Genomic DNA, 27,240 nt, shown 5'->3' with positions numbered 1-27,240 from the left:
AAAAGATAAGACGTGGTCAAAATGTAGCAAAAAGTCAAAAACTGGGAGATCTCGTAAGCATAGGCAAACAAAGCCAAGACAAGAGGCAAAATTCAAAAGGTTCAGAAAACAAGATTGATACTGGGAATTTCAAAGGATTTTTTTAAATTGCTAAACTGCATGCAACGACAGAGTTTATCTGCAACACAGATACAGAAGTATAGAAAGGGGGACTTTTTCACCTATCTTGAATTAACGCAGGGGTAACGTATGCCCCCACCAACTCTGACGGCATTCCAAACAACAGTATTCAAAAGCAACTCCTGCAAAAGACATAATAGTTATGGAAACAGTTGAAAATAATATTGTAAAATCCAAACAAAAGAATGAAAGATAATTTTGATAAGAGGGATGGATTGCATGGACAAACACAACATGAAAAGGAGTTTGATTAGGTACCAATAACAGAGGAGAAAAAAATTATTACTCCAGAATCTTATAATAAAAAATAGGCCCTGTAGCTGAAGTCGTTATATGTGTTTGCATTTTAAGGCTTGTATCCTGTGATTCATGTTGGTTTTGCTATCCATTTTGAAATTCCCTAATCAATTTTGGTGTATGAACATTTTGACTTTGATTTTTGCTTTGCATCTTGCCTTTGGTTTCCTATGCTTTTGAGCTCAATGTTTTTTGACTTTTTGCTATGTTTTCACACATGTCTTAATCTTCTGATCAGTCTCATAAAAATTACCTCAGCTTTTTAAAGACAGAATAGACAGGAAACAAATGGTTGTGTTGAGTATAGTGCTGCAGCTCATGATTACAGATGAGTGGCATCAGCCTCAGAAGGATGGAAAAATTTTCCTTCTTTGTGTTTTGACTAAAGAGACAAAAATTGTTTACTCTGAGAAATGCAATGCTATTCCATCTTCATGCTGTGGGTTTTCAAATAGCCTTTATTTTGTCTCTGCTTGCTAGAAAAACTCTCGGGTGGTTTACCACACTTCACTGTAATGATCCTAGAGTCAAAAAGTAAATGATTTCCTGAAGAAACATACATCAATTTTCATAGCTCCTGAAAGGAAGCAGGTGGTCACTTGCCCACTACACAAGCTTAACACAATCCCTGAAGCATGCAAAAATATTCGTAATGCCGGGCCACCTTAAATTCCCTCACACCTCCTCATCAGCGTCTTTGCTTTTCAAACCCACAACTTTTTGATTATGATGCAGCACTTCTTACCTCTGCAACAGCCAAGCGGACAAATCTACTTTGTGTCGATTGATATTTGGGTTTCGGTTTTTACACATTGACCGCAACATGTAAATTGAATAATTTCTTTTTCTTCAATTACATTCCTGAATAAAAGCACACTTGTGTCGTTATATCTTTTGTGAAGGTGTTTATTGGATATTTGGACTTCAGTCTTAACACATTGTACACTTCACATCAGCATTTTGTCATTGTTACTATAACATGAAAAAAAAATTCTGTTTTAGTTATGTATTCATCATTTTTTTACCTCACATTTCCTGTCATCCTACATTTTCCCAGATCATTGTAGACACAGAACACACATGAAATGTATGTATTCCAAATAACAATACATCATTTACCCGATACCATTCCAAACACCTCACTCCCAGATAAAGACACTTCAGCCGTGAGAATTTTGTGCCTGACTTCAGCTTCCTCAGTGAGGGATGAGTGAGCGGGCTGCCTGCTGCCAGTGCTGATTGACACATTTGTAAAACAAAGATGCTGATGAGGAGGTGCGATGGAATTTAAGGTGGCCCGGCATTAAGGATATTTTCATAGGCTTCATGGATTCTAGTGTTAAGTACCATAGCCTCTAAATTGAATATATTATAGCATATTTTAAAACACTATCAGAAGAGGCAAGCTGGAATGAGGTAGCTTTAATTTCATCTTTTAGGGGTCAGCTATTAGAGTGGTTAAAGGATGAAATGGCCAGTGAAAATATTGGGAAACAATACAAGAAGTAATTCAACTAAGACTGAAATGAATAGCATTAATTTCAAAGAGGAGGAGGTGGGAGAAAACATTTTGAAAGAGACACTAAAAGACAGAGACAGAGAGGTGAAAAAGCCCAAACAGGCTTATGACCTGGTATAGGTTATAGGCTATAGGTTCAAAGAAGAAAGAATATCAACAGTCAGTTCTTTTATTGTGGGGGCACATAACATTTTAAAAATTAATTACTAAAATTTTAATCGAAGGGGCCATCCATTAGCCCATAAGGTCTGGACCATTTGACTTGGTTTACTGATTAATTCATTTATAGTACCTGGAACATGCAACTGACATTGGAGTCTATATGTATTCAAAAGCTACAGCCATTGGGGTTGGGGTCTCAATGGCAGGTCAACCTCTCATCCTGGGGTTTATCTACAAACCTGGGAGGAACTCGAAGGTTGACCCTCTGAAGCACATGACAATATATGGGTGCACTCCTGTTTAAAACAGTGCAGTCCCATAATATAATGCAACACATAAAACTGTGCCTTGGAATGACAGCTCTAACATAAAGTCATTACCATGATTTTCTTGCCTTCTACCTTCATTACTTTCCTATTTTGTGGTCTTTGAGGTCATCTTTAGTAAACATAATAACCTCAGTTTGCCACACCATATAGTATGGTTTGTGGAACTATGTCATTACCAATCACTCCACCCAAAAAAGACGTTATGCACTTTCTGGTCCTGAGACAAAGAGTCATGGAGATCTAAAATTAAAATATGGAGAACAGATTCCTTTGCTCATTTGATATTCCAGGGGCACTGGGATTTATTCTGTGAATTTTAGACACTTCGGACTTACCTAAATTATACAAATTATACAATAATTTTACATAATAAAAATAACTTGAAAGCAACTACAATGTTTTACTCATCTTTTCAGGCACTTTTCTAAGATCCTAGTGCACACCAGAAAAAAATCGGATGCAGAAAAAGGAAAACATGAATAACTACATTTAATACTTCGACTGTGCACTGTGACCACTTAAACATGTCCTGCAGGCTGCCAAATGTCCTGGCACTATTCAGTTTATTTGTAAATGACATTTTTGAGACCTTTTAGATATCTATGTGATGGTTTTTATTCAGTAGATGGCAATTTAATATTCTCCTATTATGTTTCTGATGTTTATGAGATCTCCCAGAGGCTCAGGAATCAGAGTATATACGCCAGACTGGACAAGTTAATATTTCATCACAGTGTGTGTGACAGTGGACTCAAATGAGGTTAATCGTGCCATTGTTTAACCTACCCTTGTATCTGTGCACAGCTTAACCAGTTTTACCAGCTATTACTGATACCTAATATAACAATTAAAAAAGCATTTTTCTGTCATTTATATTTAGACAGTAGTAGAATACCAAAAAGTGTGTCAGCTCCAAAAGTGCACTATATTCTGTTTTATTAATAACATCATAGCCAAACATTTACTTAGTGCAGAGAAATTATTAGAATGTGCAATAACATGATTTTTAATATTACAGTAAATACACTTCTAGGAATGAGCTTTTAATTTCTTGTAAAGGTTAACCATGGAACATGTCACATCACTTCACCCCTGAGTGTTGCTGCTGTAGGTTTTAGTGCACTTTGTTTTTCAAATTCCATTCAGGAATGCGACTGTTTTGAGTCTGGTCTTAGTGTGGCAAAGCCAAAATACTGAAGCAGGCAGTTGTACTTTATCCAGTGAAGAGCTGGTATTAAAAAAAACATTATATTCTTCTTGCACTTAAACAAGAATGTGATTGATAATATCTTTCAATCATCATTTTATTTCCTTTACTGCACTGCTGTTTTGCAAGATGTATCCAAACTTAATTTTTTAAACCATCCTTAAAAGAATAGGTTTGACCATAAACATGGTTCCATAACAGTAAAAAGTATTATCTTTTAGTTTTCAACTCTGCACAAAAGATTTTCTGTCTTATTTTTCACAGTGCTCATTAAAAAAAATAAAAAGCAAATCACAATCCAGCAAACACTTGATTAATCACTTTACAGGTCACTGGGACTGCTGGCCATAGTCACTAGGGTATGGCATATCTGATTGATATTCTCTTGTCATGGGCTGTAGCAGTAACGCATCACCACTACAGATACTCTGAACAAGATCTTCCAATTAGAAAAAAAATGCAGACTCTTCAGAAAGTAAATGAATATATTTCAACTTGAGTAAAACAGCTGAACTACATTTTTATCTCCTTAGGAGTTTAGGATGTGTCATTTATCTCTTCTCAGTTTATGCACTAACTAATGTGAATAAATCAAGATTTAAAATATCATCATGATTTAAAATATTCAAAATAAAAACTTGAAATTTTGTAATTTATTCAGATTGTTTTCCAGTGAACCTTATACATTCAGAGCTTCTTATATTTCTGACGACTCTACTTAAAATGTTTCTGATCTTTTCTGAGCTAAAGTATTTTTATTTGTTTTACAGCTCTTCCCATTAAAATGCCCAAGACATTTTATAAATAAATAAGGCATTTATTATAATAAGTTTATTTTAGAAATATATAAAGCTTACCTACTGAATTATATAAAAAAGTAGTCTGCTTTTCTGTTTCTCTCACTACAGTGGAGATCCAGGTAGAACTTGGATAAGTTGCTAGCTTTTATTCTACAGGTCCTTGGAATCTCCTGAAATTCCATTGCCATCTTACATACAATTTGAGCAATAGGGGGCACTCCAGCCGCTCTATCTCAGCACAAGCGGACATCGGGCACAGGTTTAAGCACACAGCGGGGAAGCGCTTTTCTCTGGCTCTCCACAGCAGCACAATACGCAAGTACTAAAACGAATAAACTGCACTTTGTCTTTTTTTTCTTCCCTCTCTGTTTCTGTCCCTATCTCTCTCTCACTCACTCTCTTTCACCTCCACTCCTCCTCCGGCAAGCTTTGTCAACCTCCTCCTCCTGACTCTTGCTCCCAGAATGAAGGCAGGTGGTTCCTTTTATGCTGCACCTGGGAGTACTCCAGGTAGCGTGTTAGCGAAATCTGGAAATACTCCCAGGTATGGTGGAAGCCCAACAAAATAGGGCTTCTGCAGCTCCACCTGGTGGAACACACGGAACCCAACAGGGCTGTCCCGAACTCCATGTCCCATGTCGCCTTGTGTGAATCCTGGGCCCCACAGCAACCCGGGGGACTGCCATTTAGCGGCCTAAGTGAGTAACTGTCCTATGTTTTCTGTCTCCCTGGGTCCTTCTGTTTCACAGGCTTCCCAGCCCTCTGCTACAATAGTTATAAAGACAGTTGAGCCTAGTTTTTCAAGCAAATGAATAATATGATCCTCATTCGAGGTAAGGTAGTGCTACTCACTGATCAGGGTGATCAGAGAGTGGTGGTTTGTTGCATGTTGATTAGCTCATGCAATTAAGAATTTCACTCTACTGTGTATATGTGGAAATATTAACCCTATTAACATATGAAATATGATGAGGACATATCAGTGCATGAATCTTAGTGTGTAACGTATATTTTCTCCCCTGCTAACAAAGCTTACAATTATTTTCTTTTTATATATCCTATTTTACACTATACACCGTTTAAATCAGTTGTTATCAAAAGCATCCAGGAGTACAGCAACTCATCCAAGCTTCTGTGTTATGATGTCTTCTTTCCTTGGGCTTTGCAGATAGAACTGGATATGATGTTTTCAAGCTGCCTATTTTGAATTCTCAACAGTATATTGAACAGTGATTACCAAGTGGACTTCCCCAAGTCTATCAATTACATCATCAACTGTTGGTGCAGAGTAAATGTTCAATTTTTAGACATGGTTCTGTTGTCTGTAATGTAAAAAAGTTGCAAGTGGATATACAGCTCAGATGTTTTTGCCATTGCTTCTTGTTGCATGATAAGTTGGAGCTAGAGTAAAGTCTTCCATCTGAGGTATCTAAGGTATAAACTTGATTGGCTAATAAATTATTTATCATGAATGACTTTTTTATATCTCACAATTTGGATATTTTTATGTATGTCAGAAACTTGGCTAAGTGCTGGTGACTCAGCATCTCTCTATGATCTCTCACCTCCAGACTGTAACTTCTTTAACTCATTTAGAAGCGCTGGTCAAGGTGGTGGGTTAGCAACGGTTTTTGATAATCGATTTAAATGTAGTTCTATGCCTTTAGACATTTTTTCCAGTTTTGAAGCAAAGCTATTTAAAAACAAGCTTACCAATCCTGTGCTGTGTGCACTTGTTTACAGACCACAAGATGCAATAAGGATTTTATCCAGGTATTTGCTGACTTTTTATCTTTGTTGGTGACACGTTTCTGATAACCTGCTGGTTCTGGGAGATTTAAATATTTCATGTTTATTGTCAGACGAAACCCCTAGTTAAAGATTTTTTATGTCTGGTGGACTCCTTCAAGTCCCACTCATCAGAATGGTCATGTGCTGGTCCTAGTCCTTACTCTTGGCCTTCCCGTGAAAAATGTGGAGGTTTTTGATGCCTGCATTTCAGATCACTATGCTGTCATTTTTGTACTTGATCTCCTATGTCCTGCCTGACAGAAGCCCTCTCTGTGTGCTGTGATGCTCATAGACTGGTTAGGTTCCCAGAGTCTACATGTAAGCATGCACTTGACCTGATTGCACCCTTAAAGTTAAGATTTCAGCCTTGGCTAAATGACACCACTCGGGCTATCAGGCAGGAATGCAGACAGGCTGAGTGCAGGTGGAAAAAGGATAAACTGCAGGTCTCATAAAAACTTGCTTGAAGCTCTCCCATAAGGGAGAGAACAGCAAAATCAAATTATCTTTCGGACTTAATTGCAAATTCTGCCTTGAGAGCTAGAGTGCCTTTTAACACCATAAACACTTTTTAAATACCTCCGGGCAATGGTCTCCCTATGAGCTCGCCTGAGACTTGTGAGTTATTCCTCATGTTTTTTACAGATAAAATCCAAGTTTGATCCTTCCAGCTGCAGATCACTGTGAGGGGAATCCAGCTTCCCTTAGGCCAGTGCATACCCGGTTTACGCTGTTTAAACCAGTTTCCACCTACTAGCAGCCGATAAAGTCATGGACACTGTTGTGCAAGTTCATACCTCACAAGAACTAGCTCAAAGTTTAGTTCACACAGATTAAAATTGACAAATTCACATTCATAGTTCACCATTTTAATTTTGAATTAGTTCATGTTCAGTTCATTTTGTGTTTTTTAAGGAGTGAGAATAATTGACCTATGAGTTTACATTTTTCAATTTTGCATGCCTTATATTAGGCTATTACAGTGTTCTTGAATAAAATACAATAATTATGAAGTCTTTTTTATTTAAAAACACTTTATTGAGTTATACCCAGCAACAAACACATATAATCATATATGCTAATATCATCCTGGTCAAAAAATAAATTAAATGATGCAAGTATACATATAAATTACCGCTCTATTTCCAACCATGTGACAAAAATGGTGACAGTGGAACCAGTGTGTAGGTGAACTAACCTATTACACTGCCAGTCAACATTCGCGTCACATATTGCATGTCCAACGGGGAAAAATGTAAAGTGGCCTCGCAAAGTACAATGTTTTCCTAAAAGCAAAAGCGGAGCTTCACTGCATGCTCTGAATACAAATAAATGGCAAAAAATTCGTACAAAATAACTATTTGTAAAAATCCACTATTTGTGTTTATCCCTTAACCCCTACATTACAGGGTAAGGCAAAACGTTTAATCTGGACCTAAACCAGATCCAGAATGTCACATAAAGCTGAACTAGCTGATGTTCAAGTTCTTCACTTGAAAATAATGTTACATTAAGTTCATGTGCTCTTCTGAACTAGTTCATGCACAACTCTGGTCATGGACTTGAAACCTTCCATTTATCCTCTTGATATTTTACCTGCACTCCTGTTTAAAGGGGTTTAATCACTCCACTTGTTTTTGCTATAATTGAAAACTGTTTAAAAATGGGGGGAAATGCCTGACAATGTCAAGTATGCAATTGTTCAGCCACTACTGAAGAAGCCTACTCTGGACTCTACAGTGCTTTCAAATTACAGGCCTACAGTATATCTAAGCTCTGTTTCCTGTCCAAAATTATGGAAAAGTTGGTTCACGTACAATTACTTTCATATTTGGAGGAAAATAACTGTGTTTCAATCTGGCTTTAAAACATTCATAGCACAGAATCTGTTTTGTTGAAGGTGACAAAAGATATTCTACTAACTTTGGACTCGGTTTGTTTTGCCGTTTTTGAGTTGCTGGACTTTAGTGCAGCTTTTCATACAGTGGACCATAGGGTTCTATTAAAACAGCTTGAGTGTGCAGTCTGATGTGGTTTGCGTCCTACTTAAATGGTAGATCTTAAATGGTAGATCAGTTAACATAGGTGATAACTTCTCCCAGCCAGCTCCGCTCGCTCAAGGCGTACCATAGGGCTCTATTCTGGCCCCTTTATTATTTGCCTTATATTTACTCCCCCTGGGGTCCTTTTTCCAAAAACATTGTGTCAGTTACCTCTGTTATGCTGATGATACCCAGCTTTATATTAAAGTTAGCCCTGACATCATCTCATCTGTAAAAAAAGTTGATGAAGTGTATTGACAATATTAAATTCAGGATGAAAATAAAACTGAGGTCATTTATGCTTGTTGAGGTCCAAATTTATAATGCTGTCAGGAGCCTGGATATCATCTATGATTATTCTCTAAGCTTTGACAAACAAATCTCAGTGGTAGTAAAACTTTTACCTACTGAGGCAAACTTCAAAGTTAAAATCCTTCATTTCATATCAAAAACTGGGCTGTCGCAAATCATTGAAAATTCATTTCTTGCACTAACATCTAGAGTTCTTTCCAGAAAATCTTGGCATGGTGAAATGCAGAAGTTGAGGAAGAAATCCAGTCTAGACTATTGAATTTATAATTTGTTTAAAAAATTAAGATCAAAATATGCTAAAACAGGCTCGACATTTCCTTTTTCGTAATATTGTTCAAGTATGTCCACATTTTTTCCTATATTTCAGGCTCTGATTTTTAAAATCATCTACAAGAGTGATAGATGTATCATTATATCTAAGGCTGACAGGTAATTCATACAATATACTGTATATTGTAAGGTTTCTAAATTCTTTTGGGACTCCCCTCAACGAGATGAGACACCGAAGAGTGTCCCGAAGCATGATTGCCGTGTCTGTGGAAGTCAGCCTATCATTTGCCGGGGCAACCTGGACTATGAGTGCCTGCCGCCGATGGATGATGCAAGGAACATTATAACTGCAGGGAACAGTGTTACTTGACCACTAACTGGCCATGACCCTGCCTGACTGCTATATCTGTGTATAGGAGAGTCATAGATCTCGCTACAATAAATAACCATGCTGTTTCTGTTTCAAGCTGAATAAAATTGGTTTTGCTAATAACTGAGACTCAGCCTTGTGTTTTGGGGTGCAAGACAGTGACTCACACATCATAATGTGTTATCTTTTCCTACATAAAGTCCTTTAAATTATATCAAAAGCTATTATTTCAGTAGAAAATATCTTGAAATTCATCTGTTAAGCATACAGTATCTCCTATTTTTTATATGCAGGGACGGTGTATAAAGCAGGAACAATCCCCTGAACAGGGGGCACACACCCATTAGGGCCAATTTAGTGTTGCCAATTCATCTAATATGAATGACTTTGGACTGTGGGAGGAAAGCGGAGCACCTGGAGGAAACACACAAAAACACAGAGAGAACATGCAAATTTCACGCAAGAAGAACCCGGAGTGGAGGAGGCAGCAGTGCTATCACCGCACAATTGTGCCACTTTAATCATATCTCTTAAAGTATTATTGTAAAACTAAAACAGTTCCTTTATACATATTCTGGCTATGTTTCCTTAAGCTGTTATTTTCACTACTAACTAAATTTCTACTTTAGGCTTTTGAATTTGAATCAACTGACCAGAACGTTTCATTAGAACATCAAATTATAGAAAATAAAACTAAACCTTCCATCAGCTATGTAGACATGCAAACAATAACATTCTATTCTGTTTCACATTTAAAATATACTCATATTCTTAAACATTAGGAAGGGATCGGAAGGGAAATCAATATATAATAAACAATAAATGGCTTATAATTCAAAGTCTATTTATATTTAAAATCCCCTCTGGGTAGTTAGCTCATCACACTGTTGCATATTAAGAGTGGAGCATCTGATACTTTTATCAGTTAAACATGACTTTATTCTAATTATATGAAAATAGGCTAATGAATAAATGTTATCTACATTGATTAATTTACCGATAAGTTTCTGTTAAGGTTAGTTCATACATGGTGTGTCATTGATATCTTGTGGTTTTCCTTGCTAATTTTTTCAGAGTGTGGATTTTGTAGATAAAGCACAGTCTACCCCTTTTATTGGTTAAACATTTTCTATTGCATTATTTATACACTACCCTTATTGCTAGAGCATAACTGTACATAGAGTATACCTAGACAGAATGCCAGCCCACTACAAGTTGAACACACATGCCCAAGAGCCAATCCAGCACACGAAGAACATGCAAAGTCTACTCAGAAAACCTTTCCTTTCTAATTTTTAAAAAATTGCTAAGCCATTTGTCAAGGTACCTGACAACTTGTTTATGTATATATCTCTAATTAAAAATATTAATATCTATTATTAAATATTTTATTTAAATCTTAATCAATTGAACAGTAACCTTATTCATGCTTTACATATAAAATTCATAACATGCATATACAAAACACATATTTTAACCCAAATTCATTCAGATACCAAAGATATTTCTAATTTTCTCAGCAATTGCATTAATGATTAAAATGGCATAAATTTTAAAATTAATTGCAGGCAAAGAAATCCTTTTTACATACTGTTTCTTAGCCATAATAAAAGATTATTATACACATCCAGCATTCGCTTAGCCCGTTTAATCACTGTCAACATTTTTTCTCCAAACATGCCACCTTATAAAACAACTAAAGCAACATTTGTACTCCTTTCAACAGCATTTTCACCTTTCATTCTTTTCAAACGTTCTCTCGCTCTCTTGCTGTACATTAAGATCTTTTTTTATTTTAAGTGCTTAGTTAGTCAATCAGTCACCCCATTATAGTGTAGGATATTATTTTCCAAATTGCCATACTTTTGCTTTACCATCAGTGGCATTCTGCTCTGGTCTTGGACACTTTATGGAAATAAAATAAATCTTCTGCAGAAATTTTTCTTTAACTCTTAGTACTACTAACCCACTTTGTTTAGAACCAGCATCTGTATGTATTAGCTTTGCAAGCACCCTTACAGTTAAACTGTCTCGCAAGAAGGAAGCATCATTCCTTTGCCTCACTACTGAAAGCTTTTCCCTAAATAAGGCTTCAGCACAGTCATGTCCACCCAGTACGTTCTAAATCTCAAACTTTATTACTCTTCATACTGAGCACTATCATGTATGATCCCATACGGTATTTTACCCCTCAATACTGAGGCCCTATATCTTAAACCAAAAGAAAGACCTGGAATGTTCACTTCTATTCAAGTTGCCTCTGCCACATGCATTGATTGACAGTGACTAATCTGAAAGTGGTATCCTCACACAGTCCTGGCATACCAACAAGGGAAATTCTGCAGTCATGAGTTAAGGAAAGCATACATAGGCAGGGAAAACCTCTGTGGACATCACTCAGTGTGGCCACATTCAAGGACATTTTCATCTGTTGAAATATCATGCAGGCCAAGAGCCGCCGAGCATTCCCCAAGACAGCATAAACTCTCTCTTTTGACTCTTTTTGACTCCAACATTGTTAAATCCTATCTCTCACACAAGACTACAACAGTGAGAGCTGCACAAGCAGAGAAAAGCAGCTACACAATCCCGTCCACACAGACGATTCAGTGGCAGTAAGGAACATTATTCCATTGCAAATCAGCCTAGTAGCGAAAATGCCCAACTCGAGATCAGCACAGGTGAGAATTGTAGTGAGATAAGATAACAAGCCAAGGTTTGAAACCAAAACTATTGTGGAAAGTACTCAGTCTCAATCCATTGTTGTAAATTAAATTCAAACATGGTTGTCTGTTATTTATGCCAACAGGAAGAGCCCCCATGTTCCCTTTTCAATGCATTATGGCAGACTAAGGAAACCTAACAGAAAGCTTCCTTTAATCAGCTAGGTTAATTTACATACTGTATGACTACAAAGCATTTCAATCTCGCCAATCAGCATACAGATTTATGGTGTTGTCCATAAACAAACCTATGCATTATTATGTCTCAAAATAGTTAATAATTGAGAGTCATTTGTGAATGCCTAGTTAAAACAAATAATACTTCTTATTTGTAAACTTATCAGAGAACAAAATATAAAGTAAAATTTTATATACAATCTCATTTTCTTATTTAAATGTGCTGGTACAGGGGAAGTCAGGATGTCCTAGTTTAATAGGCAGACAGTTTCAATCACTTTATTTTTCTTTTCCTTACAACAGATATTTTATATCCCTCCAGAGATGTTTGACTGGGTCCAAGTCTGAGTTTTTGCTGTGGCAATCAAGGACAATACCAGAGTTGTCCCTAAGCCACTCCTGTGATGTCTTCACTTTTTGCTTAGGGACATTGTCCTGTTGGATGGTGAACCTTCAGTCCAGAGCAATTGGGAGCAGGTTTTAATTAAACCTATCTCTGTATTTTCCTCTGTTCAGCTTTTCCCAACCCTGTCTTGTATTCCAGTCTTTGCCACTAAACAAAACCCCTTGGCATGATGCTGCCACTTGTGATGATCAGTGCCTGGTTTCTCCAGATGCGAATTGAGACCAAACAGTTAAATCTTGGTTTCTTCAGGTCACAGAATCTTGTTTATTACAGTGATGTGTCACCTGGCCACTCTGCCCAGATTAATGGAGTGTTGAAGTGGTGGTTGTCCTTCAGGAAGTTTCTCCCATCTTCACACTGGAGCTTAGCTAGAGTGACCATTAGGTTCTTAGTCACTTCTCTTTCCAATGCTCTTTACCCACAATTGTTCAGTTTAGCCAAGGAGTCATCTCTAGCAAGAGTCATGGTTCTTCCAAATTTATTATATTTAGGAATTATGAAGTCCACTCTACACCTGCGAACTTTCAATGCTGCAGACTTTTTTGTAGCCTTCTCCAGATTATTCCTTTCACCTCATGGCTTGGTTTTTGATCTTTTAACCTTTCTTCAAAAGTCACCTACTGTAGCCCTGGAATGAGCTCTTCTCTGGACCTTTTCTAGTGCTGCTATGTCCTTTTTGTAGCATGGAGACCAAAACTGCACACAGTACTCCAGACGAGGCCTCACTAGCGCATAATAAAACTTGAGAATAACTTTCTTGAACTAATATTCCACACATTGTGCTATTATAAATAAATATTCTGTTAACCTTCTTAATGGCTTCTGAACACTGTTGGGAAGTTGATAGCATAGAGTCCACTACAACTCCTAAATCCTTTTCATAGGGCGTACAATTTTCAGACTGCCCATTGTGTATTCAAACCTAACATTTTTACTTCCTATGTGTAATACTTTACATTTACTTACATTAATCTAACTCTGCCACAAATCTGCCCAAGCCTGTATGCTGTCCAAGTACCCCTGTTATGATTTAACAGATTCTAGATTATCTGCCAGTCCACCTATCTTGGTAATATCAGTAAACTTAAACAGCTTGTTACTTATATTGCTATGCAAATCATTTATATTAAAAATAGCAGCAGCCCTAGCACAGACCCCTGTGGAACGCCACTCTTAACATTGGCCAATTCTGAGAAGGTTCCTCACACCATCACCCTCTGCATCCTGTGTCTGAGCTAATTCTGCAGCCATCTAAAAACATCACCCTGAACTCCCACTTCTTTCAGTTTGATGCCCAACCTCTCATGTGGCACCTTATCAAATGTTTGGTGAAAGTCCAGATAAAAAATATCATATGCTCCACTTTGTTTAAATCCTTTTGTTCTTCCTCATACAATTCCAGCATATTGGTAAAACAAGACATCCCTCGTCTTAACCCATGTGGACCGTTCAGTAAATCTCCTGTACTTGCCATGTGCTGCTCAATCTTATCCTTAATAGTTACTTCCATTAATTTTCATGCGATGCACGTTAAGCTTACTGGCCTATAGTTCCTTGGATCTGCTCAGTCACCATTTTTATATAGTAGGATAATATTTGCCATTTTCCAATCGTTCAGAGTTTGCCAAGTGTGCAGTGACTTCCTAAAAATATGTGTCAAGGGTTTATATATGTAATGTGGACCTCCAAGGTGGGCACTGTTGCCCCAACCCGGCACGGACAGAAACGCCGAAAGTCACAACTGCAAAACACACCAGACTTTTTTTTTTCCCTTGTGGGAAACGTCTTCACTGTCTCCCACAAGCCAAACACAGTCCCCAAGCCCAGCACACAATATACAAATCTCTTCTTCTTCTTCTCTCTCTCTTTTCTCCTCCACTCCTCCTGGCAAGTTTCGTCTCCCTCCTCCCGACTCTGGCTCCTTTTATAGGGCATCCGGAAGGACTCCAGGTGCCCAATGAGCTTCTTCCGGTCACACTTCTGGCCAAATAGGGCCCTGAAAATGTCCATGCACCCCCTGGCGATGGCCACCGGCCCCAGCAGGGTTAGCTCCCATGCTCCTGACCCATGACCCCACTGGAAACCAAGAGGGCTGCCCTTTATCGTCCCCAGGGAGAAACTGTCCTGAAAATACTCTATTCCCCGGTCTTTCCATACTCTAGGCGTCCTGGCTGGGTAAGGGCTCCGGCCATCCGCCACAGTACTCGCTAACCTCCTTAAGAACCCAAGGGCAAATTATGTCCAATAAATTGATTTGAATGCAGGTGGACTCCAAACAAGGTGTAGAAACATCTTAATGATGATCAATAGACTGTGATGAATCTTAGCCAAATTTCAACTGTCATAACAAAGGGCATGAATACTTCAATGTCATATTTCAGTTTTTTATTTTTGATAAATTTGCAAAAAAAATTTTAAAATCCTGTTACTCTGGAACACTCAGTGTTGTTTAAGCAATTTTAGCATATGGATGCAACAGCAAAATGTGTAAAAGTAAAGTGGACTGAATACTTTCTGCAGGCACTGTATGTACACAATCATCATCTGTCTTGATTTCTCAAGTCACCTTGGAAACTGGCAAATACAAGTGCACATTACCAATAGTGTATAGATTGTATAGAGTGTATAAGTACAAAAGTGCCACTTAAATGTTACATAAGACATAAGTTCTTACCAAATGTAGCACTGGTCATTTCAAGTTGTGTATTAAATTCTTGATCAATGTAGTGTAAACTTCTTTAATCAGTGCAGACGTTTGGTGTCTTTTTTTCCTCATCACGGACACAATGTCAGCAATACTTAGAATATATGTGCCTAGAACATTTGTTCTCCCTGTTTAATAAATGAGTACATTTTTTAATATTAGGAAGGCTGATCCTTGAATATGCTTAACAAGCAGTGTGTGTTAAATTATTTTGTAGTTGCAAAGTTGTCTGACAGATTTAAATTCTAGGCTGACCTCTATCTGTGTTTGTGTGATTTTATTCCCACATCCCAAAGGCATGCAGGTTTAGTGAAATGCTGACTATGTGTGCATATCAGTTTGGTGTAAGAGAGGGTGGATTTGTGTGTGATAATCTGTGGCAGAGTGCTGATCCATCTGGGGTTCATTTGTGCCTTACACTCAGTGCTGCTTGAACCACACAAATCTTAAACAGAATAAGTAGGTTCAGAAAAAGGATGTAACTGATAAACAGTTGTATAGATTATGTAATAATCTAAATAAACTCACATTTAAGCTATAAGGTCAAAATTTATCATTATTAAAATTTGTTAAAAACTATTTTTAATTATTGCAGTTATTGGGATGCGTCATTATTAAAAGGACATGGAAGCAGTGAGTCATGACAGAAAAATGAAAAACACCTTTACAAAAAAGTAGAACAATGTTCTGTTGACGTGGTTTCCATTTTTGCCATTTCTACAAAGCATGCCTATTTGAGTTCTCATACTGTTTGATCGGGGATCTTAAATGAGAGAACACAAGCTGAAGCCTGAGAAATCATAAGCTCAGGTTATTAATTTTACATCCCAATAGCAGAATGTCAGGTAGGAATATTTTCTCCTGTTATGCAGGATTACATGTCAGCTCTTGCTGATATTTTCAATGAGACTAGTTTGCTGCCCCTCAGCCTTGATGCAAATGGAAGCAGTGTAAATGAAATATTTCTGTTATCACTGTGACATTCACTCCATCCTTTCCACCTTCTGTTCTTTGTAGATCTAAGTCAGTGAAGTCCTTTTTAACTAAAGTAATAGACAATTTTCTCTTGACATATATTTTTCCTCACAAAAGTTTCTTGGAATTAAGAAAACCGAATGCCACTGAAACAGTACAATATATAATGCAGAAGCAATGGTGACCCACTCTTTTCGATGGTAGAATTTGCTCTTTATGACCCCACTCCTCAAGATGAATGTCAATAGAATTCTTGCACTGTTTTCCTGAGACTCTCTCATGACCTTCATTCTTCATTGCTTGGCTTCCCATTATAGAATCCTATAAAACCAGTATGGAGGGTGTTGTGATTGTTTAAACTTAAACTGTTAAAAAAAAAAAGATTCCTAATTTTACAGTTTAAACTCAAAACTTGGATTTTGAATGCAAGAGTGTGACAAAACTCCAAAACTACATAACCTAAGAGGTGCCTCTGAGATTAAAAAACGGGTAGCTTCCTGCATACCATCACTGTTAAAATGAAGCAATGACGTTTGTATTATCATGTAAATACTGTGAGTCTACAGAGACACACTCTTTGCTGACTGCCTCCAATCCCCTTCTCTGGGTGCCTCTCCACTGCATGCTAAATTTTGCTGATGCAGTATCTCATCTGAGGGAGTGAAATGCTGACTTTGGTCCCAAAAGCAATTTTTCTTCTTGGTTTCTATCTGAAAGTTTTTCTTGTCCACCTCTTTTTAGTACTGCTCCCAAACCAAATGGTTACGTTTCTAATGAAGCTTGTTTTCTGATCTGTTTGATGATTATAAGAAGGTCATTGAAGCCGTCAAGGGAATCTCACAGAGTACCTGCTAGCACTTTTCTAACTAAGGAAACTTCCCCATATTAAAATGTGCTATGTCGTTCTGAAGCAATGCTGTGTACCACACAGGCTGCTTTAGTGTAATCCTGTAGGACATCTTCATATGGGACCCATTCAGAATTTACATTTTTGCTAGCTTTTTCAAACAGCCAACTCTTCAGATATGAAAATGAGTGCAGTTATTTCCTAAAGCAAGAAGCTCTGTTGAAGGGGTACCAATATGACCTGTTTGTGCAAGCTGAGCGCTTGGATGAATCTGCACCTGCTTTGTAGGCACGGCAAACCTGAGGGGGTTAATGAGTCTATAGGATCTGTGTGTCATGGTGTGCTTTATAATTTGAATGCCTCTCTCTCACTTTCTGTATATATGTGTGTGTGTGTTTTTCTTCTTTTCTGTTCCTCTCTCTCCTACCCCCCCCCCCCCCCCCACCCTTTCCTGTTAATCAGGGAGGTTGGCACAGAAAACTGGGACACTCAAGGCTGCCAAACCATCCGATTTCATTCTGTCCACACCAAATGTCTCTGTGAACACATCTCCACCTTTGCTGTCTTATCCCAGCAACCTAAAGATCTGGTAAGTTGCACGTTATTTTTAAAAAGTAGAGGGAAAAAATAAAAGTGGGCAGGCAAGCTGTTCTGTCCTGTTTTGTTTGTCTGGGTCTGCCTTGTAAAGTGGAGAGCAAAGTAGATGTGCTGGTTCTACATCTTCTGCAGCACTGGATGTGCGCGTGTGTGTTTTTTTTTACTTCTCTCTCTTCTGCCAGAGTGAACTTTACTGACTTGTTTAAATCACCAAGGAGCAGAGTACCAGCTTCATCCATGGGAGGATCCTTTTGCCTGTGCCCTGGCCAGTTGAAATTGATTTGAAATGCTATGCTTAATTTAATGTTTTCAGCTATGCATTTTTAACATTATGTGGTGATGAAGTTTTGAAATTATGCAATTATGATATTTTTAATGTTTCCATTGAAATAAACAATGTGTTTAAAAGTGTAAAGTAATTGGACAAGTGGCCTTCTTGAAATCTACTTTATGCCTCTAACTAAAAAAGATTTTTTAGGACTGCATTGAAATAGAATATTTGAACAGAAATATTTTGGTTTGCTTTGAAATTTGTGTATGTTGTAAGCTTTATTTGAAAAGTTACATTCTCACTTTGCAGGTACCCTTGCTTTGCAAATTTCAAGGTTTTGCTTTGTTTAGTTTCTGATATTTTCTTTTTTGTATCCTGTGGGTCTAGGAAACAATTTGAAACTTGAAATTTTGAGGGCCATCACTGAGCTTTTTTTTTGTTGTTTGTATGTCATGCTTCTCAATCTTTTTTTATCCCGCTTTACTGCAAAGTAGCAGTTTGTATGGGATGCAGCTAATCTACACTGTTATAAGCTGGGGTGGATTTGATGATGACGATGATGACGATGATGTTGTTGTTGTGACTGGTTCACCCCCCCATTTGAAGGCTGCTTTTGACCTAGATTTCTGAAAAGACTATGAACCCCATTACTGTGATTGATATGCAGAGAGGGCCAGCGGTAGGCTGGGAGATGGAAAATTGCCCCGAGGAATGAACTGCGTGTTGCAAAAAACAGATGGACTGGAGTCTGGAGTTCAGCTGTGAGCTTTGTGCTTTTTATACTTGAGCGTGCACACATGCACATTCATGCACACACGCAGAGTTATTGCTGATGCACTGAGGTGCAAGACTCTCCTACCTGTTTTGGGCAAAGTATTGGTGTACTCGGTCTGATCACAAAGAGCAAATCTACAGTGGAAATACAGCTCTCATTACAGAATCTGCTTTTTATTTTTTTCTTCTTTTTAGTTTTAGCATGCATTAATTTTTTAATCTAAGTAAGCCCATAATAATAAAATGGGATAAGTGTTAGTGCCAGGCAGAAGTAAGTAGTGTGGTCTGTCTTGGTAAAATTAGCTGCTTAAGACCAATGTGGAGTAGGATGCCTTGTGTGGCAATTTGCTTAATAGGTGAATTTAGTGAATTTAAGGAGAAGATGCAACTTGGTGAAAAAACAGTTGAACCAGCGTCTTTTGGGGTAGCTGCAATAATTTCTTAATGTATAACTAAATGTACAATTAAAACAGAATTGCTACACACAGTTCCCTGCCAATTTATGTAATTTAAAATATAAAAGGTAATGTACAGAAGAAGTGAAAAACATTCAGCAAACAGCAAACATTACCATATATAATATAAGAGAGCAAACAACATTGAGAGGCTGGGAATAATGTGTGGTTCAACACTCTGCGAAAGGTATAGTTTTAGAACATAAGTTATTGAATCCAAGTAAGAAGCCTTACTTTTACACTAGCTTTATTGTTTGAATTGAACTCAGTTGGGGTAAAACAGTGACTGAATGGTAAGCACTGCTTACTGTGTATGTCAGTAAGTGGGCCTTACAATGGACTGAGGTTACTCCATTTTGGCTCCTGCAATCTGCCCAATGCTGAGAATTGCTTCATTTCCCAGTGACCCGAAATTGGGCTAATCAGATCTTAGAATCTTATGTTATCAAATGAGTTTCTTTTATTGTTTTCTTTCATTGACAATCAAAAGGTAAAACATTTCTGTTTTATAAAAAGTGGCAACAATAGGCCTACATAAAAGACCCAGGAGATAAATATGTAAGCCACAAACAAGCAGGGGTCATAAGCAGAAACCCAGAACAATCACGCTTCAGAATCCAATAAATAAACCAAAAAATCAAGGTCTCACAGAAAAATGTAGAAGTAACATCAGAAATCTAATGATTCCGTGTTAGAGGTTTTGTTTAAAGAATCCATTGGACAAATATATTCATGTGATGCCATATTAAATAGCATTGCACAGATGGTGTCAAGTGTTGCAATTTATGGGGTCCTCTTGCAAAGAGTTGTCACATCATATCAATGAGTACCCAAAATGGCTGCCCCCACTAAAAACAAATGGCATTTCAGTAGTTCAAAAGAACAAGTCCAAAGTCAAAAATAAAAGTCAAAAATTAATTAAAACTAACTTCAAGTCCTGAAGAAATTTTATTAAACCCAGGATTTTCATAAAAATACTGATCAACACTTATTGTATGAGTGTCACAAACGTAATATGTGTTTTTTTTTAGTTTCTATAAATGAAACAGATTCTTTTTTAGAATATGACACTGCATACACATATCCTTCTGTGTGCTTTAATGAATTAATCTCTGTCTTGTGTATCACAAAGCACTTAACTGCAGAAATAACCAATTATGTGGTTATTGTTGCAAAGTCTCTAGTAGTCAGATACAATGCTAAGATGAAGTTATCAGCCATAATATATCCTATACTGCAAATAAAACTTATCTGAAAAGAAAAACAAAAAACAATACAAAAGAGTGTAATGTAATCATTATCTTATATATAAACGTCTACGCATGGAAGTGTGTGTGTTTGTTTGTCCGGCATGTTGTATGAGGCTACAACATGAAGCTGAAAGAAAACAACTGTGTCACCAAAGTGAAAGATAAATGAGACAGAAACTCGCTTAGCCGCTGATAGACAAAGGGGCGAGCACGTCCGCATTTGTTTTGTGACGATTTCAATAGTTTCTAGGAGCCCGGGCTTTTTACAGCAAGCGCTTAAACAGCTAGTCTTCTTTTTATATAATACGCTATCTTGGCTGTTTGTTTGTCTGTCCAGAATTTTAAATCACCTGTAGCTCGCAAACCGTTTGAACTATTGACCTGAAATTTGGTACACATATACTACATGACAACTACTATCCGCTTTCGGGGTGATGATTGACCTCCAAGGTTATTCCGCTTTTTATTTTTATTTTAATTTATTGTAGAATTAACTTTCGGCTGCAGGGCGGCCGTGCAGCGCATTCACACATGCACCATTCCCTTCCCTACCACCTTCACCGTCACTTCCCCTACCTCTTCATATCTTAAATCATTCTTGAGGAGAGTGCCAGCAAAAGTGAAAAATTAAAAAATATGTACTAAGTAATTGCAACAAAAACACTGACTTAATCAGTTTTAACGCAAAAAGATGCCAATTAAAGAAGAGAAGAAGCGGGGCGCTAGGGTGGAGAAAAGAAGAGCTGCTCCGGAAGCAGCAAGCGCATCAATCTCTGAGCAAACAAATGCTAAATGTACAGAGAAAGAGTATGAAAACTATGAATTCTCAAGTCAAGTATATTCACTGCACGTTAATGAGACCATGGAACGGCTGCTGCTTCACCACCTGAGGCCACAGGTATGCCACACCCTCGACCCTCTGCAGTTTGCATACCAGGAGAAGGTGGGAGCGGAGGATGCCATCATCTACATGCTATACCGATCACTCTCCCACTTGGACAGAGGCAGTGGTGCTGTAAGAATTATGTTTCTAGATTTTTCTAGCGCCTTCAACACCATCCAACCTCTGCTCCTTAGGGACAAGCTGACAGAGATGGGAGTAGATTCATACCTAGTGGTATGGATCGTGGACTATCTTACAAACAGACCTCAGTATGTGTGTCTCGGGAACTGCAGGTCTGACATTGTGGTCAGCAACACAGGAGCGCCGCAGGGGACTGTACTTTCTCCGGTCCTGTTCAGCCTATATACATCGGACTTCCAATACAACTGACGACACTGCTATCGTGGGCTGCATCAGGAGTGGGCAGGAGGAGGAGTATAGGAACCTAATCAAGGACTTTGTTAAATGGTTGGACTCAAACCACCTACACCTGAATACCAGCAAAACCTAGGAGTCTGGTGGTGGATTTTAGGAGGCCCAGGCCCCTCATGAACCCCGTGATCGTCAGAGGTGACTGTGTGCAGAGGGTACAGACCTATAAATACCTGGTAGTGTAACTGGATGATAAATTGGACTGGACTGCCAATACTGATTCTCTGTGCAAGAGAGGACAGAGCCGGCTATACTTCCTTAGAAGACTGGCGTCCTTCAACATCTGCAATAAGATGCTGCAGATGTTCTATCAGACGGTTGTGGCGAGCGCCCTCTTCTACGTGGTGGTGTGCTGGGGAGGCAGCATTAAGAAGAAGGACGCCTCACGCCTGGACAAACTGGTGAGGAAAGCAGGCTCTATTGTAGGCATGGAGCTGAACAGTTTGACATATGTGGCAGAGCGACGGGCACTGAGCAGGCTCCTATCAATTATGGAGAATCCACTGCATCCACTAAACAGTATCATCTCCAGACATAAGAGCAGCTTCAGCGACAGACTGCTGTCACTGTCCTGCTCTACTGACAGACTGAGGAGATCATTCCTCCCCCAAACTATGCGACTCTTCAATTCCATCCCGGGGGGTAAATGTTAACATTATTCAAAGTTATTGTCTGTTTTTACCTGCATTTTTATTACTCTTTAATTTAATATTGTTTTTTGTATCAGTATGCTGCTGCTGGAGTATGTGAATTTCCCCTTGGGATTAATAAAGTATCTATCTATCTATCTATCTATCTATCTATCTATCTATCTATCTATCTATCTATCTATCTATCTATCTATCTATCTATCTATCTATCTATCTATCTATCTATCTATCTATCTATCTATCTATCTATCTATCTATCTATCTATCTATCTATCTATCTATCTATCTATCTATCTATCTATCTATTCTGCTCTTTGAAAATCATGTTTAATCACCATCCACACATTGCTGGCTGAGATGAGAAAGCTTTGGTGGGCTGATATTCATAGTACATACTTCATGTTGACATTATTGTTTGCTTGCCTGGTTGTGCTTCTGGTTGTGTGGTGATTAGCAATGCTGCTTCACAGCATTAGAATCCTTTCTGTGTGGAATTTGCACATTTCCCTTTGTCAAAATAAGTTTTTCTCCATGTATTCATGGTTTCCTCCCACAAGCCAAACACGTGCATATTAGGTAAATTGGCGACTGTAAATATCTACACTAAAGCATTAGAACAATTTTGATGAGAACAGGAAATTCGCCCCAAAAAATGAATATCAATCCTATTCATCTATATTGTCTAAAGTAACATCAAGTGGAGATCTGAAAGTCACCAAAATCCTACTCCCTACAACATTACTCGGTAATTTATTCCATTATTCAGTCTGTTCTCATACAGTAACACATGCCTCTCAGTCCTGGGATCAGCCTCTTGTCTGGACTTTCTCTAGCACTGCTATGTCCTTTCTTGTAATACAGAGACCAAAAGCAAACACATTACTCCAGGTGAGGCCTGTCTAGTGTGTTACATGGCTTAAGCATAACCTCCCTTGACTTGTACTTCATACATTGAGATACATATAACCTAATATTCTATTTGCCTTCTTGATTGTTTCTGTACATATCTAGATGTAGATGGTGATGAGTCCTAGACCTCTCTTCATGAGGTCTACCTCCCTTGACTTGTATTCCATACATTCAGATATAAAACCTAATATCCTATTGGTCTTCTTGATTGTTTCTGTACAGATGTAGATAGTGATGAGTCCTAGGCCTCTTTTCCTTCAAATTTCAAACCTCCCATTGAGTATTCAAATCTAGTCAGTCAATCATTCTCCAACCTGCTATATCCTAACACAGGGTCACGGGGGTCTGCGGGAGTCAATCCCAGCCAACACAGGGCACAAGGCAGGAACAAATCCCCGGGCAGGGTGCCAGCCCACCACACACACACACACACACACACACACACACCCACACCAAGCACACACTAGAGACAATTTAGGATCACCAACGCACCTAACCTCCATGTCTTTGGACTGTGGGAGGAAACCAGAGCACCCGGAGGAAACCCACGCCGACACGGGGAGAACATGCATACTCCATGCAGGGAGGACCTGGGAAGCGAACCCAGGTCTCCTTACTCCGAGGCAGCAACACTACCACTGAGTATTCAAATCTAAAATTTTTATTTCCTATATTTAACATCTTACTTTTACTTAAATTAAATTTCATGTACCACATATCTGCCCCAACCTGTATTTTGTTCAGGTCCCTCTGAACTGATTTAACTGATTCTACGCACAGAGGGAGAGTAAACCTGATAAACCTCTTGCCAAAACAAAGGAAAATAAAAAAAAACAAAACAAGTTCTCTTTAATATTTAAAAATATTTTTGGAATTCATAAAGTATAACAAGAGGAAGACAGGCATAAGCGAAGAGAAAGGAAACAGAAAGGTTTCCCTAAAATGCAAACCTGAAAGCAAATAAAAAAGCCTTTTCAAAAAACGATACCTTTAAACAAAACTCAGAAGTTGAATACCAAGGAATCTAAACATAAATACAAAACTGAAAGACCAAGAATTAGTTATTGTCTTAGTGTCAAAGCAGCCATTGCATGGGCTGCTCATTGAGCTCACTCTTAAATAAAAATGGGGCAGTTCTTCGGCTACAACATCAGATGGCAACAGACTTGATAATTAGCACCACTGCTTTTGAGCACCAGGAACTTTGGTTTGTTTTTTAGATCATTTCATAGATGTATTCCATAGACGTGAAAAAATAAATAAAAGTATTATTTGTGGTACAAAAATGTTAAAATTAAAAAATTTAATTTTGACAGGGAGACACCAAAAGAGGTGCAGCTTAGGTTGAAAGGAATCTCTGACAATCCATCAACTAGCCCAAAAGAGACAGTAAAGTTTGGTGAGTGAATCTATCATTGAGCACTGGCCAATGTAAAACACAGTCGGTCCTCCATATCAAAAATATTTTAAAAATCCAGAAATATCCAAAATGCAAAACTTGAATTTACAGCATGCTGAGCACTATGTTGAATTCACGTGGATAAAGTGATTTCCAGGCATACCTTGTTGTAGCCTCTTGCCATTTCACAGATCCTCAGTCTCTCTCCAGCACTCATTATTTGAGCATTATTCATCTTTTGTTTCACTCATTCGCTACTTGTTTTGTGAATGTAGATGGTTAATTTAATGCTCAAACATTGGGTGATGGGGTTTTAAATGTTTTCTGCTTGGTAGTCTACTGCTTGTGCTCTCTCTCTCTCTGTTATGCTAGAAGTAGTCACATTGGAGATGCATAAAGGTTTGTGACACACTGCTGATTCTGGCAGTTTCTGTTTGTTGTTTAGCCTCCTTAGGCTCATTGCAGCTTGAAACAGGCAAAAAAGTTAAATAGGGAATTGAATGTTGAACTATGGTTAACTTTATTTGACCAGGTAAGAAATAGTTAGAAAGACAACAACAACAACAACATTTATTTATATAGCACATTTTCATACAAAAAGTAGCTCAAAGTGCTTTACATAATGAAGAAAAGAAGAATAAAAGACAAATAAGAAATTAAAATAAGACAACCTTAGTTAACATAAGAAGGAGTAAGGTCCGATGGCCAGAGTGGACAGAAAAAACAAAAAAAAACTCCAGAAGGCTGGAGAAAAAAATAAAATCTGTAGGGGTTCCAGGCCACGAGACCGCCCAGTCCCCTTTGGGCATTCTACCTAACATAAGAGCAACAAAGAGCACACCATACGGAGTTCACATGCACATGTGCTCACCTCTTGGTATGACAAATGCCAGGAATTGAGGACCATGTGTAAAAGGGTGGTTACATGTGCACCCTTTGTTCCAGTGAAAAAATGTCTCCTAAAAACAATTAAAGGGTGAAACCAATCCCTTAAAGGCTAAAGGGAGCATAAAGTGCTCTCTCTTAACGAGAAAATACAAATTTTAGATTTTTTAAAAATTGGCATGTCAATTAATTTGATTTAAAGTATACAGAAGGACGTGCGTAGGTTATATGCAAATTTTATTTTAGGGGCTTCAGCAGTCGCAGATTTTGGCATTAGCAACAGTTTTAATCCCCCGCAGATACTGAGGGAAAACTGTAAAACGCTAACTGGTAAAATTCACTGCAGTACTGTAACAAGACAATGTAATAATGTTATTCATATTTTGGTGAAGTCTGTGTGTATTTTACATGGTCATTGCCATGGTGATGTTACTGATGTCTACTGCTAAACATGTGACTGGTGTTGCCATTATGCATGATATAATCCCAAATAAGAGAGACACTTGTGGCCCAGACTGTGGTCCTGCCAGAAATGCAGAGAAGAAATGAATAAAACACATTTCATCAGCCTTCAGAAATTCCTACATAAACTCCTACAATAGTACAGGCCATGAATGCAAGACCCCATACAGCCTTGCAACATTCAATCCATAATGTAGGATGTTGCTATGTGTCTAGAAGTTGTGGTAGTAGTCTATGATACAGTAATTTTTTTTTTTTTTTGATGGTACGCGCCAGTATGTTGCACCGGCACCTCGGCAGTGACAACTGGTCATGGCATCGACTACATATTAAATGATTTTATAATCAATTGTGTGCTGAGTCTTAGTTGTATCCCAGTTTCATCAATTAGTGTGGGTTTTTGCAAATTAATCTAATTGCTCCTGAAAAACAATGAAAGAATCAAACTCTAGGGCAAAAGAAACATAATTTAAAGGACAAAGTAAAACCTGAAAAAAAATATATATATACTCATTCATAACAAACTCAAAAATAACAATAACCAATTAACAAGAGCTCAACTACTTTATTTTATTAAACTAGGGGGCTCCGCCCCCTGCTTGCTTTGCTTGCCAGTCCCCAGGGGTTGGCGCTGGGCACCCACTGTCTCACAGATGAGCTGTTTGAAGGGTGTCGGGGTGCTCCTCTGTTAGAAAAAGCTATTTTATTTAAAGAGATGGTATATAGAAGAGTATGTGGGGCACGGGCGAAAGACGGTTAGGTCCTTAGTTTTTATTGGTTGAAAATCAGTTACTTGAGTATTTCACTACAACTGTCTATTTTAAATGCCAATGAATAATAAAACATAGTAAAAAAGTAAAAGTAGAAGTAAAAAAGTAAAATGTAATAAAACATAATAAAAAGTAAATAAAAAATTAAATTACATTAACACCTCATCAAAAACAATATTATGAATGATGTTATCCTCTAACTTACATTTTATAAATGTTGCTTTTTTCATTTCTGTTTGCAAATTGTTCAAGATATTTTATTCTTTTTCATTTATTGGGCAATTCTGTTTGTTCTTGATTTTTATTATATGCAGCTCTTTTTTGTTCATTGTCTTTTTTTTTACGTTCATTATCAGTTCTTGCTGCTCTTTTTCTATCTTGATCTGAAATTA

General features: G+C 37.9%; 1 protein-coding gene across 11 annotated transcripts in view; it reads left to right on the top strand.

Annotated features, from left to right (window-relative positions):
- adgrb2 (adhesion G protein-coupled receptor B2) overlaps positions 1–27,240 on the top strand; it is a 1,003,794-nt gene that overhangs the window by 745,637 nt on the left and 230,917 nt on the right. For all 11 annotated transcript variants that reach the window (XM_051919045.1, XM_028818906.2, XM_051919049.1 and 8 more), the window contains one exon: positions 17,574–17,700. In XM_051919045.1, the coding sequence (XP_051775005.1) occupies positions 17,574–17,700 (127 nt within the window). The remainder of the gene's footprint in view (positions 1–17,573; positions 17,701–27,240) is intronic.

This window comes from Erpetoichthys calabaricus, chromosome 14 (genome assembly GCF_900747795.2).
Source record: "Erpetoichthys calabaricus chromosome 14, fErpCal1.3, whole genome shotgun sequence".
Classification (NCBI taxonomy): domain Eukaryota; kingdom Metazoa; phylum Chordata; class Cladistia; order Polypteriformes; family Polypteridae; genus Erpetoichthys; species Erpetoichthys calabaricus.
This window is presented reverse-complemented; position numbering and strand designations above follow the sequence as displayed.